Source organism: Tamandua tetradactyla, chromosome 10 (genome assembly GCF_023851605.1).
Source record: "Tamandua tetradactyla isolate mTamTet1 chromosome 10, mTamTet1.pri, whole genome shotgun sequence".
In the NCBI taxonomy this organism is placed as follows: Eukaryota; Metazoa; Chordata; class Mammalia; order Pilosa; family Myrmecophagidae; genus Tamandua; species Tamandua tetradactyla.
Window position 1 is genome coordinate 1838567 of NC_135336.1, and position 15367 is coordinate 1853933.

The window sequence follows — 15367 nt, forward strand, 5'->3', positions numbered from 1 at the left end:
CAGCAGGCAGAGTTCTCACCTGCCATGCTGAAGACCTGGCTTCAATTCCTGGTGCCTGCTCATGCAAAGAATAAAAAGAGTTTTCCACTAATGATGGGATTGTTGCACTTAGTCATAAAGGAGGGACAGAATGTGGTTAAGAGGAAGAGAGAAGAGAGTGGGTGTGAGGGTGTGAATAGAGAGTCAGGAAATGCAGAGAATCAATGGATATTGCCTGTTATAAGAGAACAAAATTAAATGTAATCACCAGATTGGGGCTTATTTTTAAGATGTAATGGGAATGTAGAGATTTGGAGAATATTATAGAGAGAATTATGCATTATTGTGAAATTAAATGTGTGTGCAAAATAATCAGTGGTCCAGAGGGAAAATTTTGAATTTCTAGAGATGACAAGAGAAAAACAAGTGAAGATGGTGAGTAATACAGTGTCATAAATGTCAGCTTTCTGTTCACACAAGTGCAAGTGCTGAGCAACAAGAAAAATCAAAGCTTCATTTTAGCAATGTTTTTCTGACTATGTAGGAAAAATTAATATAAATAAGGAAACTGTTTGGTACCCAATAAGAAGAAACATCTGAGTGTGTAGATACATCTGAGTGCAGTAGAACATATTTCAGCTTTGAATATGTTGAGCTTAAGAAGATAGTTATAAAATTAAATTAATCAGATATCTATGATCTGAGATATAGAAAATGAAAGTGTTCTACTTGGAAGGACAGGTGGTAAAAATAATAGATGATGTCACAGGAAAAAGAGAATATTGGAAAAATATGGAGTAAGTACAAACTAAATATGGAGAAAAGGAAGAGAGAAATGAGAAGTAAGGAAGCATATGAAGCTAAGAATCAGGCAATTAAGGTAAAGAAAGAACATGGAATATGTACAGATAGTTTGATATAGAAATGGAAATAAACTGTTATAGAATTAATGGTATACATAATAGATATGTTATAGATACATATAGATAAAAATTGATCAAAAAAATAGATATAAGTAAAAATATGGATATGATATGGACATTGGTAAGGTGAACACAGATCCAAATTTACATATAATCGGTATACTACACATGACTCATACTCAAGTAGTTATTAACATGTCAATGTTTTACTCTCAAAAGTATTTATATTTGGATGATAACCTTCTTTAATCTCAATAGTTAGAGATATAGATATATGCATATTTCTATGTATATTATGTGTGGATGCATGAAAACTTGCAAATTTCATAACATATGACTGTAAATCTACTTAATATAGATAAAAGTCTGGGTATAGATATTATTATATCAATTATTCCAATTCTTCTTATGACTCTAAGTAGAGGGTTAATTAGTGAATTTTGCCAGTATCATGTGAGCTGTAAACATGTTATATTGCATAAACCTTTCTAGGTGCTCCTTTAATTTCTGAGTTTCCCAAGCTGTAGATGACAGTATTTAACACTGGGGTGACAACCCCATATAGCATCAAGATGAACAGTCTCTGGCTGGGGAATGTTGACTTGAGTAGGGTTGTATGTAGGTAAATACTGCTGTGTCATTAAACAAGCAGACCACCAGGATGTGGGAAGCACATGTGGAGAAGGATTTGTTTCCCTTTTGTTACTTGGAACTTTAGGATGGTGTATATGATATAGATATGAGATAAATATGATCAGAAAGACAACGATCCCTAAGAAACCTCATCCCACTAAAATATGAACAAGCATCTCTACAACATATGTAGAAGAACAAGAGAGGGTCACCACTGGCAGGATGTCACAATAATACTGTTAACCTGATAAGAAGACAGGTGAAAGGTGAACACTGTATGTAGAGGGGGAATTAAGAAACACTGCTGTGAAGGATCCAGATGTTTGCTGGGCATACATTACCTTGGTTATGAGGATGCTCTAATGAAGGGGAAATCTGATGGCCCAATACTGGTCATAAGCCATGAGAGGAAGAAGGAAAACCTCTATCCCTGCCAGGTCCACCAAGAAATAAAGATACAAAGCAGACACAACAAAATCAATGCTCTGTTTCTCAGTCAGAAGTTTCTCAAACTTCTTGGGGACAATAGCTAATGGGCAGAATGTGTCTAAAAGGGACATATTTGCCAAGAAGTAGTACACAGGTGTGTGCAGCTTTTTCTCAGTCCAGATAGCAAGGAGAATGGCACTGTTTCCCACCAAGGTGACCCAATAAATGACAGCAGAACCTACCAGAGAGGATAGCATACCTCAAGGATATCAGAGAGCTGTATGAGAACTAAACTCATTCATGGTGGTGAAGTTGTAGAAGTGCATCTCCTATCTTCACATGGGACTTTCTGAAGAAAATGAAAACAATATGCAAAGGTTAGGATCATAATTCTAGGAGACTAGGGATGAGAAGCACTTGGAAACTACCTTAGGTATTACTGGTCTTGTTTTGTGTTAGTCCTATTTTAATTCAGGGTTTCAATTATTAGAATTATTGCTAAAAATATCCAATGCATTTTTTGTATTTCTTGGAAAAGTCATACTCAGTTCCTTAACAGCAAACCATCTTTGATGCTTCATTAAAAAATGAACATTAACATATATTCTCCAAGAATATAACTTAATACATATTAAATACAAGTTTAATACAAATTAAATTTAACCTATATATTGTAAACAAAACTTAGTTGAAATGTCTGCATGTGGCCCCAAGAAGAAACATATATTTGCATATATCTTCATTTCTCTTTCCCTTCAATATTAAAATATTTGAAAATACAGGCTTTCTAACATATACAGTAGTACATATTGCTGTTGTTTATCCATGTTTATTTTATAATTACACTGCCAGGTACCAAAATTACTGAAAGCTTCACAAAGTTTATGATTATTTATATAGAGGTAGATTTTCATAAAAGGTGAGTAAATTAAATTTATTGAGAAATTTTATATAATGTACAGAACATTTATTTAATTGCAATTAAAGGTGTGAATGAAACACACACACACTTGCAAATGTATGGTAAAAACTTGGAGACAAACCAATATCTTCTGTTTTTTAAAAAACTCAAAAGTTCTTGATAGAAAATTCAGCCTAATATATGTTTAGAAAATAAAATGCAAAAGTCAGGTTCTTTGGTTCCTCTATTCTCTCTCCCATCCCTCATTTCTTTAACCTGGTGGAAATTCTTCATGATATTTTAGCTAAGATAAAAGGCATACTATTATTATATCAAAGTTTACAGGATGGTTTCTTTGAACAAATGGCATCATTGTGTTCTGCCAAGTTGATTTTTGCCTAGAAAGATTTAAATATTAATTGCTGAGATTCATTAGAAGATGTTAATATTCTTTCACTAACAACATTGTCATTCTTATTCTTCCTTTTTCTAAAACAGTACCAGCTGTGTGTCCTATTGAAAGAAAAACCCTTTTCATTGTAGCTGTTTTAATAATGAAACTCCTTACATAAAATTATTATCCTAAACACAGAATATTTAGATAAACATTATTCAGTAAACAAATTTTGGTAAATGAGTGAAGAAACAAAGATTGAAACAAAAAATATCTGCAGCAATTCTCAGGTTTTCAAATATTGAAGATTCTATGAAGTATTTTAAATTTTAATACTTTGAAAAGATATTTGTAAATATACAGAATTAAGGGCACTTTTTATAAGAAACAATAATATTTTGAGGCAATAAATATTAGATTTTATATTAAATGCTAATTTTCCATATACATGCATTTGCTAATTTGACTTAATTACCTAAACAAGAATTATGAGAAATAAGTCAATCACCTACAAAAGGCACTAAGTGGGTTCTATATTAGGCTACATGATCATTGTGCATCCTCAAGATGCACAAGATGTTTATAGCAGCATTATTTACAATTGCAAAGAGATGGAAACAGCCAAAATGTCCATCAACAGATGAGTGGCTAAACAAGCTGTGGTATATACATACGATGGAATATTATGCAGCTTTAAGACAGAATAAACTTATGAAGCATGTAATAACATGGATGGACCTAGAGAACATTATGCTGAGTGAGTCTAGCCAAAACCTAAAGGACAAATACTGTATGGTCCCACTGATGTGAACCAACATTCAAGAATAAACTTGGAATATGTCATTGGTAACAGAGATCAGCAGGAGTTAGAAACAGGGTAAGATAATGGGTAATTGGAGCTGAAGGGATACAGACTGTGCAACAGGACTAGATACAAAAACTCGAAAATGGACAGCACAATACTACCTAATTGTAATGTAATTATGTTAAAACACTGAATGAAGCTGCATCTGAACTATAGTTTTTTTGTATGTTTTTTTATATTTTTTGTATTTTGAATTTTTATTTTTTCTCTATATTATCATTTTATTTCTTTTTCTGTTGTCTTGATATTTCTTTTTCTAAATTGATGAAAATGTACTAAGAAATGATGATCATACATCTATGTGATGATATTAAGAATCACTGATTGCATATGTAGAATGGAATGATTTTTAAATGTTGTGTTAGTTAATTTTTTTTAATAAATAAAAAAAAAGAATTGCTCTGTTGAGGAACGAAAATTAACTGGAAGCTAAACCTAGCCTAAACTAAGGCAGCAATATTGGGCTAGAAACTTTAGGTCCATGATTGGAATAGTTTTCCCCCAAAAGTGTATGAATGGGGGCTGAAATTGGAAACTGTTAAATCATTTAATATGGCAGTGTGAGAAAGAAAATTTTCATTTTTGTTTCTGTAAGAAATTTTGTCTTTGTCTATAATATTCATTACTGGGATAAGTTTGTTCATTCAGGGACTGCCATCATGTCTGGTCTGAGAAGACAATAGGAGTAAAATAATCTTGGTTTAACAAAAGACAGAATTGCCTTTGTCTTCATAACATTACTCCAGGGCCCCAAATGTGCACCCATACAAAGCAAAATAGCACCTCCTCCCACTGAGGAAATATACAGAGCGTATTCAGAATTTACTAAATGAGAGGCAGAATTTGCTGAACCATCTGTTCAGAGGAATCAAAGCAGAAAAAAAAGAAATGATTGTATCTTTTCCCTAACTTTTCCCCATGAATGTAGAAATTTCTTTAGTTAATTTTTTGTCTTCTGACAAAAAGCACAGAATTTGTTCATGTAGGGAGGGAGCTTATTTAACAAATACCTCCTTTTGAAGCAAGCAAAATTAAATCCCAGGTATTTACCTATATTAGAGAAATAGAAGTGATATTTTCATTGATAGTCTAGTGCTGAAGAAAAAATATTATACCCTTTTTAATCAAGTAATGTGGTATATATGACCATCTCTGCCCCAATAGCAGTTTTTGACTCAAAGTATATTGTATACAATATTAATATAGCTATCAAAGCCCTCTTTTCCTATAACTTGCATGGAATACTTTTTATGTTCATTCATCATCAACCTGCTTGCATCTTTCCATCAACAGTGAGCTTGCCGGGGAATGGACTACAATGTAACCTGCCATGGGAGAGGACAATGGGCACCAGTAGCTATTGTGCAGAGAGAACAATTTCCTCTTCTTTTCCATAATTTATCTGTCTCTTCTTATATCACTTCCCTGGATATTGTACAGTGTTGTTCTGGCCTCTGGATTGTCAAATTAATTGTTTCAGAGAGTTACTTTTATTTTGTGGTAGCACTGTTTCTTAGAGCTCTCAACTCTGCCATCTTGCCATAATCTTGGCCTTTACTTTTTCAAATATTATTTCTTCCCAATTTCACTCTCTCTCCTCTATCATTCCAAAGCTCATATGCCAGTACATTCAAAGACATACCAATGCTCCTTTATGTCTCTTCATTTGCTTATTCATTTTTTAGTTCCTCCCACTGGATATGCTCAATTGCCCTGTCTTCAAGTTCACAGGTTCTTTTTTTCTATAATTTTTTTATTGTGTAATATAACATATATAAAGCAAAGAATAAAAAAAGCAATAGTTCCAAGACAGTCTTCAACAAGTAGTTATAGAACAGATCTCAGAGTTTGTCATGGGCTACCATATGATCCTCACAGATTTTTCCTTCAACTTGCTCCAGAATATAGGAGGCTAGAAGGTTTAAATATTTTCTTTGGCATGGGCATGCTCTGGGAATTGAACTTAGATCTCCATGTTGTAGGCAAGAATTCTTGCCATGAGCCACTGTTGCACTGCCTGACATAAATACTTTTTATCAGCACATTTGAATTTTTTGTCTTTTTTGTGAAAAATAACATATGTACAAAAAAGCAATAAATTTCAAAGCACAACACCACAATTAGTTGTAGAACATGTTTCAGAGTTTGACACAGGTTAAATTGCATAATTTTAGGTTTTTACTTCCAGCTGCTCTAAGATACTGTAGACTAAAAGAGATGTCAATTTAATGATTCAGCATTCATATTCATTTGTTCAATCCTTTCTTCTCTGTATAATGCCACCATTACCTTTGATCTTCCTGTCCATCAATCTTTAGGGGTGTTTGGGTTATGGCCATTCTAATTTTTTCATGTTGGAAGGGTCTGTCACTAATATGGGGTAGGGAGATGGAACTATCTGATGTTCTGAAGAGGCTGGGCCCTCTAGGTTTCAGGAGTTATTGGATCTGGGAACACATCTGGAACTTGTAGGTTTCTGGACAGTTACACTAGTGCAAGGAATAATTGTGGAATCTTATATATTGCCCTATGTGTTCTTTAGGATTGGCTGGAATGGCCCTGGTTGGGGTTTGTCAGGTTTGGATGGGTATCAATGTCTCTCTGAAGCTTGCATAACAGCAACCTCCAGTGTGGTTCTACTTTAACTCTCTCTGCCACTTTATTAGCTACACTTTTTTATGTAGGTACTCCACTACCTACATAAGCTTCACAAGAGTAAGTCTCAAGATCAAGGGTATGGCTTATTGATTTGGGTATCCTTAATGCTTGACACAGTATCAGGGAATTCCCTGATGGTAAAGTTTAATAATTGCATATTTTTCTCCCATCTCTCAAGGAACTTTGCCAATACTTTTTTTTTATTATCTGCTTAATATAATCTAGAATGTATCCAGGCATTATATTAAGCCATACAGGATTAAAGGACCTCTTTCTTATTCTGGCTACTCATGTTTCAATTGTTCAAATGAACTATACAGATAGGTTGAGACTTTGTGCTACAGAAAATTTCAGCACCAGACCAAATAAGACTTTCTTTCTTGGCTCTTAAAGTGTATGCGTGGTTCTAAAATATAGATAATATCTTCCTTACCCCTGTGTTCTGAATTACTTTAACCCCAGTGTGATCAGCTTTGTTCTTATCTTTAAAAGTCAGGATATATATGTATATATAATAGCCTCTCGAAATCCAGAAATAAAAATTACCACTAAACTTAATGTGTCTGCTATAAAAGCTTACAATCTAGGCCATGGTTTTCTTATAAGCATTTTCTAAAAGAGACCATACCATTGTTGTTCTTTGGTTTCTGGCTTATTTTGCCTCATCAAATGTCCCACACATTCATCAATATTGTTGCATGCCTCACAACTTCATTCCTTTCTGTAGCTGCACCCCATTATTTACGTTCTTCTAGTGTCTTCATAATCTCCTTTATATTAGCCATTCAGTTTATTTTATTTAGTGGGGTTATATGAATATCTTTGATTAGCTGTTCTGGCATCTGTGTCTCTTTGGTTGTTTTACTTTGCAAGTTGCTTACCTTCAGTAGTCTCAAGCCTTGTGTTTTCAGGGTGGAGGTGTAGCAGGGTGCAGGGTATGGGACAAGGCACAACAGTGGGGAGAGGCATTGCAGCACAAGTATAGGCACAGGTTGGGGATTTTATGCTGGTGCTTGTGAACATAGGTGCCCAGCCACCAAGGAGGATGTGGCTGTGTGGGTGCACAGGCCTGAGGGGTGTAAACCTTGTGTGCACTAGTCTAGGTTAAAGGGCCTTTTGTGCACATATGTAGAGCTATGGCAGCATGTCAGCATTATGCCTTCATGGGCTGGGGGCACATGTGACCCAGCTGCACAGGTCAGCACTTTCTCAGATATAGGAAGTATGACTGAAGGCTGTGCACATTTGCAAGCCTAAAAGTGCCATAAACTGATGTTTCCCAGAGCTGAAGAACACAATTCAGGTCCCTGCACATGTGTGGCACCATAAACTATTGCACAGAGCTCAGGGGTTGGAGTGTGGCTGTCCAATACTATGGGCATGGGCAGGTGTTGCCTGGGATATCAAAGTAAGCTCCCACTGCATTTATGCACTGGCAACAGCCTGCAGGGAGCAGAGACTGAGATGTAGTGCTTGGGAGTGTTGCAGGAGAGGTTGATTGGGTTGGACTTGGGGTGGCGGTGTGGGGTGGCGGTGTGGGGTCAGGATGGGAGTTGGTGGGGCAGGGGTTCTTGGAATATTGGGAGTGGTGGCAGGTTGCAGAGTTCAAACGCATAAGGTGTGAGGTGAGTTGCAGGTCACAGGGCTGCTCTGGTGAGGGTAGTGCATACATGGAACACTACTTGACTTACTTCCTAGTTCCCATCTCCCCATCCACACACTCCTGTGAGTTTCATGCTTCCACATTAGGTTCCAGTTTTCTTATTTTCAGTTACTCAGCTCTTTCAACCAAGGCTGCCCTATGTGATGCAGAAAGCTCTCCCTGGTCAGTTGCACTCTTGAATTACCTTCTCAGTCACCTTACCATTCCTTCTCTAAGCTTCCCTTGGAACAGGGCTGAACTCAATCTATCCTATTCAGACATCTTTCTGGAACTCTCCATAGGTTGTTATTCTATCTGTTCAAAACAGTTGTTGAAATCATTGAGTGAATTTTTCATTTCAATTATTGATCTTTTCATCTACAGAATTCACCTACAAAATTTCTACTTGGCTCCTTTTTATACTTAATGCATTTTCATTGATATTCTGTTCATGCATATGCATTATTTTGCTTGTTTTCTTTAGCTTATTGTCCACAAACATGGCAAATATGATCTTCTCTATGGTTATATTTAAGACAGTTGATTAAACTCTTTTCATGGTTTAATGTGTGGGCTTCATCAAATGCAGTTAATACCATTTTATGTAGGAATAAAACTTTCCCATTTCTCATATGATATGTAATTTTATGCCATTTTCGTTAATGTAGTGTGGTGACACTAGAAATGAAATTTCTCCCCCTTCTGCAGGTTTTGGTTTGATTGATTTTTGAAGGACATGATTTTCTTTTTTGTAGGAACTTTAATGAGTTATATTTGCAATGGTTATATTTCTCATCATGTACAGTTACTCAAGTCTAATTTCCACCTTTTTGGTCTACAGTCAGTGATCTGAATCAGATTTTCTTAAATAGGGGAAGCAAAAAACAAAATCTCCATATTTGCAAATTAGCTGTTATCTGAAGCATTCCTTCAACAATTAGCTTAGCTGTCTAGAACTTTCTGGCTTTTACTGCAATTCCTCCTTGTGTAAAGGCCATGTATTAGACAATGTAAAAACCAAAATTCTCTAGTTTTTTATGTCCATGTTTTTGTCCCTGACCATGTATTATTTCTCTTCAATTATCCCAATATTCATGGCAACCCTTCAAAGTCCTTATTATGCCAGGGATCCTCCTCTACAGTCTCATTTTCCCCAGGATTTTATGCATGTTCCTATCATGCTATCTGTCATCACTTGCCTCAGTTACCAACAGAGGGCTACCTTTAAGTGCTTCCTACAGTTGCTTTTCATGAAGTCATTTAAGTTTGAACAAGGCAAAAAAAAAGGCAAATCTAAATATGGATCCCTAAAGTAAATGCCAGAGATGTCGAAATGCATAGTCACAATTCTTTTGGTGCAAGGTCCATTTTTCCCATTGGTCTCATTCACTGCTCCTCAGTCTCTAGGAGCCAAAGGAATTTCACTTGAAGAGTATGCAGAATACTAGAACTGTGGTTTTCTTTCTAAGTCCCTTAGTCTTCACCAATTCCTTAGATGAAACATATTGATATACGTTAATATATAAAAGTTCTGCTCCTGGACAGTTATTACTTGGGCCCTGTTTCCTAATCATCTAAACCAATTATTTCATAAAAATTACCTGTGGGCACTGGCTATTACTGATGCCAAATCCTTTGTTCCCAGGGGTTTTCTCTGATGCCATTGGAGATCCCCATTTGGAAATAAAACAACTCAAAAGCTCTTGTTGCAATCAAAGGTTCCAGACAGGTTTTTAGTCATCTCTACTAAATATGCCCACTCATCTTTGCCTGCAGGTGAAACATCCTTGGACGCTTACTTGAAACCTGATGCATCTATCCAGTGTAAGCAAAAATAATATTAACTTCTGAGGCTTTATTTCTAATACTCTTTTTTTTGCTCTTTCTCTTCCTACACACAAAGCAATGTCTATCTCAGTTTATTCAAGTTTTGAAATATGTCCAGATTTTATGAAAAAAACTGACAGCATTTGAGACAAAATTTAAATATTAATACACTTGGTTTGTTACCTTATATCATTAATAGATGAGTACACTTTACCCACAGGTAATATCTACCTATCAAGAATTTTAAGTGATATTATTTTGAACAGGGAAAGCTAATAATCTATATGAATTCAAGGAGTACATGGAGAAGCATGAGAAATATATGATGGCATTTACTGAGAAACATTTACCTTAGTGAAAGAGGAGAGAAACTGAAGAATGGAGGGGTGAATTGGCCTTAGAAATAGATGTTTCCATTCATGCTAAGCAAACAGATAAGGAAAAATATGAGTGAAAATATATTAGAATTGCTTTATATTGAAATTCTAAATGTATTAGGAGAAAATATCTTAGAATATTTTAGATGGCTAAATACAGTTTATGCTGATATTGAGTAGAGACTGGAGAAGTACAGGCATTTTATTCTTTTGGATGGGTTGAAACCCAGTCATAATAAATATTTCTGAGTTGAGGCTATCATGTATTATTGAATGATGACAAGAATATTAAAATATGGAGCAATATCACAAACAGTTTTGAAACTTTCTCTTGGACCACATAATACTGAAATGGTATGAAATCAGTGAAGAGATGTTTCAATTCTGGAATGTTCTGATCTAAAAGTGTATCTAAAAACTGAGTTTTCATGGATTCTACAATATTCCCATAGCTGGTATCTTGCTGTATTTGTGAATTTTGATACCGATTGAGGAGTATGGATTAGTATAATGGGAAACAGTGAATCTTATTAGGATCAGGAGTTGTACTGGGGAAAATGAACACTATCTGAGCAGAATAATGTGAAATTGAATGCCCAGTTTTCAACTTGCATTTTTAAGGCTTAATAAGTGTTCTTGACTTTTCAGTGACTTACTACTATTTTTATTATTTTATATTTACCTACAATTTTCAGAGTTTCAATGAGAACTGCAATACATAATATAAGAATAATGCAAACTAAAATAAAATATGGATAAATGAAAGGTCATGTTAATGTAATTCATTTGTCTAGGATATTGAAAAAGTGCAATGAATCCAGAAGGCATCAAAGAAACTATTTAAAAAATATCAAAGATATGTTGAAGAATCAAATGTTAAAATAAAATAAAATATTAAGAATTGTTAGGAATATATAGCCAGTGAAAATGTGGTCACAAGAGAGAGAAATTTTTCAAGGCTAATTTTCAAATGAAATTAGTATCAAAACTCATTGTGGGTAAATGGAGATTAGCATAGTTTTCTATCTGGTGGTCAGGGAAAGGATTATAATTGATTATAAAATTTTGAAAGGCTATGAATAAATGGTGCTTTCCTATCCCTACTCAGATTCTATTTTGTCATTATAAAATAGTAAATATTAATATTTATGGAATATTACTATTGAGATAGGATTGAACAGAAATTACCTAAATTAAACATTTACTCTTCTTGGCAAACTGTTAACTTCTCATCAATCTATTTAATAACTATAAGTGATATAAATACAGGCATGCATGGCCATATGCTCTTAATGATTATATTTTACTGCTACCCATACCTTTGAAATAAGTGTCACAAGCAAGAAGACAAGTATATGCTCACCAATAAACATCCCATACATCCTATATACCAATATAAATTAAAGAGAATAAAATTTGGATTAATGTGAGACAATGAGCACACTTAGGCTAAATTTTTCTAAATGCTGTTTCTCCATATTTTTTAGGGATTATTTGACCATCTCCTCATGACCAAGGCAAATTTTCCTAAGATCCCCAACTCTACTAGAGTAACTGAATTCCTGCTTACAAGATTTACTGATGTATGGGAGATCAGAGTCTTACATGTCATGTTATTTCTAATTATGTATTTGGCAACCCTGATGGGGAATCTTCTCATTATCACAGTAACCACATTTGATTGGAACCTTCAGACACCCATGTATTTCTTCCTTAGGAATCTATCTGTCTTGGACATGTGTTATGTTTCTGTCACTATACCCAAGGCATGTGTCATCTTTCTCCAGGATAACAGGGTGATATCCATGGGAGGCTGTGCAGCTCAGATATTCCTTGTGATTTTATTTGCTACAGTAGAGCTGCTATTCCTTACCATCATGGCCTGTGACCGCTATGTGGCCATCTGCCAGCCCCTCCACTACACTGTAGTCATGAACCCTCACATCTGTGTCTGGATGACTCTGGCCTCGGTACTCAGTGGTGTGGTCTTCTCTGGATTCCACACCAGAAACACATTCCAGCTGTCATTCTGTCAGTCCAATGTTGTCAGTGAGTTCTTCTGTGATATGCCCTCTCTGCTGAAACTCTCTTGTTCTAACACCTTAAGTAATAAAATTTCAATTTTTATATCTGCAGGGCTGATTGATGGTGCTTGCTTAGCCTTCATCACTATGTCTTATATTCGCATATTTTCTACTGTGCTAAAGTTTCCAACCAAAAGAGAGAAAGAAAAGGCCTTTTCCACTTGTATTCCTCACATTCTTGTGATGACCCTCTTTTTAAGTTCAGGTGCTTCTGTGTATATAAAGCCAACCTACGACTCATACACAAATCAGGACATGATCAGCTCTGTGTTCTATTCTATAGTGCCTCCTTTCTTGAATCCTATAATCTACAGTCTTAGAAACAAACAGGTAAAGGAAGCAATGAAGAAAACTATGAAGAGAATGCTTTATTCAGGAATAAAATAGGATAGTTATTTGGAGCCATTCCTATTTTGTTGAATAAGTGAGATTCAAACTTAACTTTCTTTTCCATTGTCAGCTTCAGTGACCAGAAGAGACATCTGAAAGCTAAATACAAAGAAGGAACAGAGAAAACTGTAGTTAGTGAAGGATATCAATGATAAAATACCTATTTTTAAAATATGGCAATATCTTAAATGATAATTTTAATCAACAAATATTAGTATTTATAAAATGAAAACTTCTGTTATGTTTAGAAAGTTTAAGATTAAGATTAATGCATGCAGACATTAATCTCAATTCCTAAGGTACAAAATACATATTTTTTGTATTTCCACATATGTTGCTTCTGATGTATCCTTTCAGTATATTTAGCAGATAAAATCATCAAAGCGTGACTTTAAGTAGATTTCCTTATAGGTGCTTCAGGTATTATGTGTCATATCCCTGCAATAACATTTGAATTGGTCATATTACTCTCCAGTGGCTGACAAAATGATTTGCCATTTTGGATAATTTCCAAAATAACTGCAATCTAGTAGAGAAATTAATTAAAATATTACAGTTTCAGGTTTAGATATATAAGTTGGGTAAATGATTATCACTAATTACAACCAACAATTGCATTTCTGTTAATTCTAAGATTGCTGTTATCACAAGGTGTTTAGTGATAGCTATATGATCTGTTTGCCAACTCTTATTTGATCTTGAGTTTTACATTATATTACATACATTTTAAGCAAATTTATACTATGTTCCCTCATATATGACTATTCATTTATACATTGTTATGTTTGGATTGTGAAAAAGCATGGTATAGCAAGCAATGTGTAAATAATAATGTTATTTAATAAAATTATAGTACAATATATTTAAGCAGAGGTTCTTAAATTTTCATCTGCAGATGCCAATTGATTCCCCATCTTGTATAATTCACTTCTAAGACCAATTCCCCTATAGAAACAGTCATCATTAACATGACACATTCTAAAGCATAATAAAGCATGACACACATATGAATCACGATGCATTATGTGGGCATAACAATGTAAAAATCACAAAAAATAAAGCAACCTAAGAGAACTAAAAGGGGAAATGGAAAAGTATTATGGTAATTAAATAGTTTAAGGTAAAGTTCTGTGATGGATAAGTACATGTGTCAACTAGGCTGGATTATGATGTCCAGTTGCTTGGTCTAAGAAATACTGGACTGATTGTTACCATGACCATATTTTCTGATTTAAATCAGTAAGTTGATTAAATGTATGGCTGATTATATCTATGATAAACTAAGGAGATAACTTTCAGCAATGAGAGAGGTTTCTTCTAATCAGCTAAAGGCCTCAAAAGAAGAATTGATGGTTTTAGCACTGAGAAGAAAGAATTTTGATTTCTGTTTCTGCCAACCAGCTTATCCTTGGGATTTCATTAGAAGCTTTCATTAAAATTTTTGAACTGAAAATCAGTAGCTTTGATCTTTGATAACAATTGTATAACTATATAGATTTCATTAGGCAACCGTGTCATTATAAAAACCTTGTGATTGATACTCCCTTTATTCAGGCAGATGAGAAATAAAACAGACATACATGAAAAAATGATATATTGGGATTTGGGGGGAAATACCCCTATGTAAACTATAGACAATTTAGTACTACTTTCATCAATTGTAACAAGTGTAACTACTGTTAAAAATTAGTAGAATTACTTAAAAGGTGTTATCAGCAATTGTAACAAATTTTCCACACTGAAGCAAGTGTTGGAGGTGGGGTGGTGTATGGGAATCCTGTATGTTATGCATGATAGTTCTGCACAACTACAAATTCTCTAGTAAAAAAATTAATGAGACAAGGAAACAAAAATTCTCCATCACAGTTCCCAGCTTGTGTCCTTTCATATGGCATTTTATTTGCCCATCATCAGTCACGTTAGAAAATTTCTATAATAAATGTCATATTTACATTTTATATCATTTTTATTTCTCTGAAGAGCCCTGAAATACAAACTGCAACAACTGACAAAACAGATAAAAAATAAGGATAGATATAATACTTGAACAAATGCAATTTTTCAAGTACGCTTTTGAAATTTGTAGAACACTGTACCTCAAAACTGCCAATTATACATTTTTTCAAATGCGTATTTGACTTTTGTTAAATAGACCATTTAGTGAGCCATAAGGACAGTCTGTACATAGTTTAAAAAACTGAAACCATTACACAATATTATCTTTGCTCTCAGTTGTCAAAAAGTAGAAGGTGGGTATCAAAATCT

General features: G+C 34.4%; 1 protein-coding gene across 1 annotated transcript; it reads left to right on the forward strand.

Annotated features, from left to right (window-relative positions):
* Nucleotides 1-12136: 12136 nt before the first annotated feature.
* LOC143648894 (olfactory receptor 14C36-like) lies at nucleotides 12137-13099 on the forward strand. The gene has a single exon (XM_077119323.1). The coding sequence runs from the start codon at nucleotides 12137-12139 to the stop codon at nucleotides 13097-13099; it is 963 nt and encodes a 320-aa protein (XP_076975438.1).
* Nucleotides 13100-15367: the final 2268 nt, after the last annotated feature.

Coding starts and splice junctions, on each gene's coding strand:
- LOC143648894 (XM_077119323.1), top strand. CDS start 12,137: ATGACCAAGGCAAATTTTCCTAAGATCCCCAACTCTACTAGAGTAACT.